Source organism: Oryza glaberrima, chromosome 6 (genome assembly GCF_000147395.1).
Source record: "Oryza glaberrima chromosome 6, OglaRS2, whole genome shotgun sequence".
Lineage (NCBI taxonomy): Eukaryota > Viridiplantae > Streptophyta > Magnoliopsida > Poales > Poaceae > Oryza > Oryza glaberrima.
The window spans coordinates 7,359,404-7,364,855 of NC_068331.1; the positions used below are offsets into that span (position 1 = coordinate 7,359,404).

Sequence of the window (5,452 nt, forward strand, 5' to 3'; positions counted from 1 at the left end):
CCCGGTGTAGGTAACCCGTAGCGAGCCACGGATTTCCGACAAGTTGTTCTCGAGCTCCGACATGCGGTGCTCGAGTCTTTGCCGTTGCCCCTCATTGCCGGCGACCAGCTCCCTCATCTTCTGGAGGTCTTCCCGGACCTCCGCCAGGTCATGCGTTAACTTCTCGGCGCGTTCGTTCGCCGACGCCGCCGCCGACGCCCTGGCCTCCTCGATTTCGCGGCCTATGCCGCGAGCACCTGCCTAGAGGATACGCTCCATCTCGGATTGGAGCTCCCCCTAGGTGAGGACATCAGTAGGCGGGCCCCGAGCGGGTACAAGGCCACCGGCAGGGCCACTAGGCGTCGCCTCCCGCTCCCTTGCTACGACCACGACATCTGTCGAGGCCGCTGCCGGGGACGCACTGGAGATTGCACCGGACTCGTCTTGCGCGGCCTTCGCCCGCGCCTCCCTGTGAAGGATTTCCGTGATTTTCGCGAAGTTAGGCTACCAAAATTTGGTAAATTAAAAGACCTCAAATCCATCTACTTACATTTCGCCAAGCGTCACCAGCCTTTGCTGTCGCCGAGGCGGGGGAGACGCGTCCAAGGCCTAAGTAAGATAAGCATGGTGTGAGGTCAAGATCTTCCGACTACGCGTTAAAGGACAAGAGAGGCTTACCGATGGAGTAGACGCCTTCCGACGGGTTCCGAGTAAGGAGGAAAATTTCCTCCCCTTCTTCGGAACATGGCTACCACTCGTCGTGGCAGCAGCAGCAACGTTGGACGCCTCCTTGGTGACGCCCTCCTTCAGCGACGCCGCCGCCTGATGGTCCGCAAGTGGCCCGATGACATCCGTCAGAGGTAGTGCCTGCGTACATGAAGTCAAAATGCGAACCGGGGAAGACAGAAATAAAGGAGTCGTCGAGTACACTCACATTAACCACGGCTTCGCGCTCAGCCGGCCCCTTCTCACAAAGGGGGACGGGGATGTTGCTCGCCGTCGTAGGGCCGCTGTCACACCCAGAATTTCTATCCAAAATTCCAAATGCTTACATGTGTGTGAACCCTCGTCCAGGAATCAGCCGAGGCACACAATAACAAATTGATAATAGAGTACAATTATTACTCTAATTAATAAGCGAATAAAATGTCATTACAGAGGTAGATAGTTCCTCTCAATCAATAAAGATCTAAGCAGTGGAAAAATAAGATAAACGGCGCAGACGACTCCACTCCACAGGCAGCTTCACCAGGGCTACACCTAATCCTCCACACCATCAGCATCACTGTAGAACTCCTCCTCTGATGAATGATTGCAAGGTGAGTATATGACATACTCAGCAAGCCACGCAGCAAGTATGCAAATGCACAGGATAACAAAGGATGGCATAGTAGGGTTTCATTTGCATAAACAGCATTTGATAAACATTTCAAAATTTAATAAAACAGTTAAGTAATAATTAAACAATATTAATCCAACGCTATACAACATACCCTGTTGCATAGGCCCAACCATTCTGAACAACCATCCCGGCTGCACAGTTCTATCTCCAAACCAGGAATATACCATTCCAAACCAGGAGCTAATCAAATTATTACCAGTTATAGCATCTTTTATTATGGTGAGAAGTGTAAAACTAATCACGAAAGACATTGTTAGACCCGCCCATAACCGCGGGCACGGCTATTCGAATAGTTTTACTCTGATCAGAGGTGTACCACTGTACCCACAAGACACAGCCCCACGACATGTCACCATGTGCCTCGATACCACCACGGTACCTCGGAAAGGAGCTGTGACAGTACCCCTGGCACAACACAATCCACCACAGCGCACCGTTCCTGGATCATAATCACCCCCTTATAAACAAGGCATGGACTCCCCAGCGACCCCCGTGGGCTTATCTCCGCCACTTCTCAGTCTGGTGCCCAGCAATGAACCATGCTATACAAAAGGTAAAGCCGTTGCCCACGCTGGCTTGTGGTTGGCACGGTTAATGTTTCACAACCGAAAATCGTGAACCGGTCCTTAATTGTCATGAGCACGACCATCAAAACCATGTGCTCACAACCCACCATTATTAGGTTTTAGTTGTCAAATTAACTAATTAACCAATCATGATTAACCATCATGAGCTATCATTAAGCCATCATTAAATAATAGTGATTCATAAATTATCCCAATAGTGTGCTAATGTTTCTAAGCATGGCTAAGCAATCATATCTAATATCTAGCTGAACCAATATATAAAGCCCAACTAGTCAAGTTATAATAACCCAAGGTATGAAGAACAAACAAGAACAAAAGGGCTATAACAAACAATAGGTTAATTCCACCCAATGACATTCGAAAATAAATGCAATAGTTGAATAGAAACAATAGCTTTAAACGGGATCAACATGCTCAAAGGGTTGTTTGGGATCTGTGTGACTTGCCTTGCTGGACTTGGAACTCTTCAAATTCTTCTCCTGCGAAAACGGACTCTCCGGAAACATCGGAATCTAAAGAGTAAAGAGCAAAATCACCAAAACAGCACATAAACAAGCATGAACAGTACATGTGGATATTTTTAACATATAGATCTCAATTTTAGAAAAATTTAGAGACTTGAACCAACTAAATCCGAGCTAAGATGAATTAGTTATGAATTTTTAAAGATTAAATCGGATTAAAACACTTATATGGATTTTAATTGAATTATGACGCAATAATGAATTATTTTTGAAAAGGAAAAGGGAATTATTGTATCAGCGGCTAGGGTTCGCGGTGAACCGGGTGCACGGCGGCGGCTCACGGAAACGAATGGCCGAGATCGATCCTAACCTCAACGGACGGCCCAGATCTAACGGTCCACCGCCAGACCACGAGAGACGACGACGATGACGTCAGCGGTGACGTCATTACCGGCGGCGGCTCGGGTGCGCAAGCTCGCCGGCGAACGACGGTGCGACGACGTGAACGGAGGACACCAACTCGTAGAGGGCGATGCGGCGAACTCACCAGTGACCAAAGCGACGGCGGACGATAAACGGACGGCGACGGCGTCGAGGAAGAAGCGGCGGCGACCTTCGGCTTGACGACGGCGACGGTGTTCCGGCGGTCGACAGCGACGGCGGAGGAGTGGACGAGGACGGCGACATGACGGCGACCACGATAGCGACCTCCCGGAGCGACGGCGACGACTGGAGCGACGGCGGCGCACGGCTGGAGCGGCGGCGACGATGGCGGCGCGGGGTCTCACGGGGCTAGGACGCTACGAACGACGAGAGACGAAGGCAAGGGTGGCGACGGGTAGCGGCGGGCTTGGGGGTCCTTTTATTGGGGTTGGAAGGCGGCGGCGAAGGCCCACGGCGACCGGCAACGCGAAGAAAAGATTAGGGTTCGAGAGAGAGACGAATCCGATTCGAGATCGAATCCATGGATTTCCAAAGCGATTTAGACGATGTTTCCAAAAGGGAAAAGGTAGAGTGGATCACGGGGATCCTTTCCCCTCAATCAATTTCACCGGAAACGGAAAGGGGCGGCCGGATTTGGAATGGCGGCGGCGGCGCGGCGCAGCTAGGGTTTCGTCGGGAGGAAGACGACGACCCTGACAGGCGGTCCCCACCTGTCAGCGGGCGGACGCGCGCACGGGCGGCGGCTGCGGGCCGGCTTGGGCCGAGGGAGAGAGAGAGATGGATTGGGCCAACTTTCGGCCCAAAGCCAAAAGAGGATTTTAAAAACCTTTTCCAATTTAAATTATTCATGAAATGCAATTCCATTTATTAAAAATACTTCCTTACCTCAAATAAATCCCAGAAAAATCTAGGAATTATAGAATTAAGCAAAGTATTTAATGAAATTTTATCTGGCCCCATTTTATATTAGAATTTATTATTTAAAAAATTAAATCTTCTTTTCAAGGCTTTTAAAATCATTTCTAATAATTCCAATTAAACAACAATTTATATATTTAGGATTTTTAGGGTGTGATAGCCGCTGATCATAATTTGGCCGACACGGCGGGCCATGGTGTCGCTGTTTAAACCTGTAGATCGAAAACAAGAACTCGATAAGTCAGGGGAAACATGCATATCCTGAACAAAATTTGGAACACAAGAAAAATACCCCGAGGAGAAACCCAGGTCGCGTCCTCCGGCCCAGAGTAGCCAAAGGCTGGGAGGGCACGCGCCTGGAGCGGTTGGATCCGCCTACTAATGAAGTCGGCAGCGACTTCGTACCCCGACAACCCTCGTACTCGGAGGTCATCGACAATGTCGATGAAAGACTGGAGGGAGGGAGTTAGGGCGGGTTTGGCAGTCCACTTTGGAATCTTGTCTGGTTGCTCCTCAGGGACAACAAGGACAGGATCCGAGTCTTCTATCTGAAGATAGAACCACCTCGCCCGCCATTTTTTGCGAGAGGAAGGGCATTGGATGGGGATGTAGCGCGACTTCAGGCCATCCTGAAGTCGGAATCCGACGCATCCAGAAACCGTGTTGGATTCCATCCAGCGCAGCTCGTAGTAAAAGCAGAACAGATCAAGGAATGGCTCTACCACAATGTAGGCCTCACAAAGATAAGAAAAGACGCTGAGGAACGCGATGGAATTGGGGTTGAGATGAAGCAAGGAAAGACCATAGAAATTCAAGACGAGAAGAAGAAATTCGGAAGGCGGAGGAAGAAAAACGCAAGAAATATAATCTTCAACCGCAACCATGCGGCCCAAGATGGGTTCGGGTTCAGTACCTCCCGATTCCCTCTCCATGGTCCCGCGACCAGGGAGGGCGCCGTCGTCCTGCAGTTTCTTTAGGGACACGATGGTGGAGGTGGACTTGTCGAGATCCATCGCCGATGTAAGATCGCCGGAGAACAAAGCAAGATGAGCAAGCTAGGGTTTTTCTGCAGGAGCGGAGAAGACGAAGGGCGTTTGAAGGCTGGAGAGCTCTGCGGCAAACGGACTTCAAAATGGATCCCCAAAACTCCTTTAAATAAGCGCATTACCGACGGTACGCATTCCAAGGAAAGGAGAGAAGTTGCCGCCGGAAATTTCTGGTCCGTTACACGCAGCAGTTTTCGGACTTCAATTTAAATTCACTCATGACCGTTGAACTTCAAACAATGTTGTCGATAACTCTTTGTCTCTACCGTTCTCACACCGAGATCGACTGGATGAGAACGACAATGATTCCGACATTAGAAGTCGCGATCGGTTACATGAGTTCATTTAAGCAGAAGTCGGGGGCTACTGTCAGGGTTATGGATAAGGTATACCCTCGACTCTTGGATATACGTTCTATACCGATACGGTATGCCTGTACGTATACGGGTAATCCCTGTATGCATTAAGGAAATCTATCGCGTGATAGATACGGAGTCCATCAATAGAAGGAATCCTACTCGGACAGAACTGGGTCGTTACCATATCGTGAGGGGTCCGATGTCTCTGAGTTCTACTTGGAGATCGACTGACCCGCGGTATAAAAGAGATCTC

The 5,452-nt window shown here is 49.7% G+C and overlaps 1 protein-coding gene across 1 annotated transcript; it reads right to left on the reverse strand.

The window, feature by feature from the left end:
- Nucleotides 1-276: 276 nt before the first annotated feature.
- On the reverse strand, nt 277-4,807 carry LOC127776354 (uncharacterized). The gene is made up of 6 exons (XM_052302717.1): nt 4,708-4,807; nt 3,970-4,006; nt 914-1,001; nt 658-846; nt 530-588; nt 277-448 (listed from the first exon to the last, which is right to left on the reverse strand). The coding sequence occupies exons 1-6, from the start codon at nt 4,805-4,807 to the stop codon at nt 277-279; spliced, it is 645 nt and encodes a 214-aa protein (XP_052158677.1).
- Nucleotides 4,808-5,452: the final 645 nt, after the last annotated feature.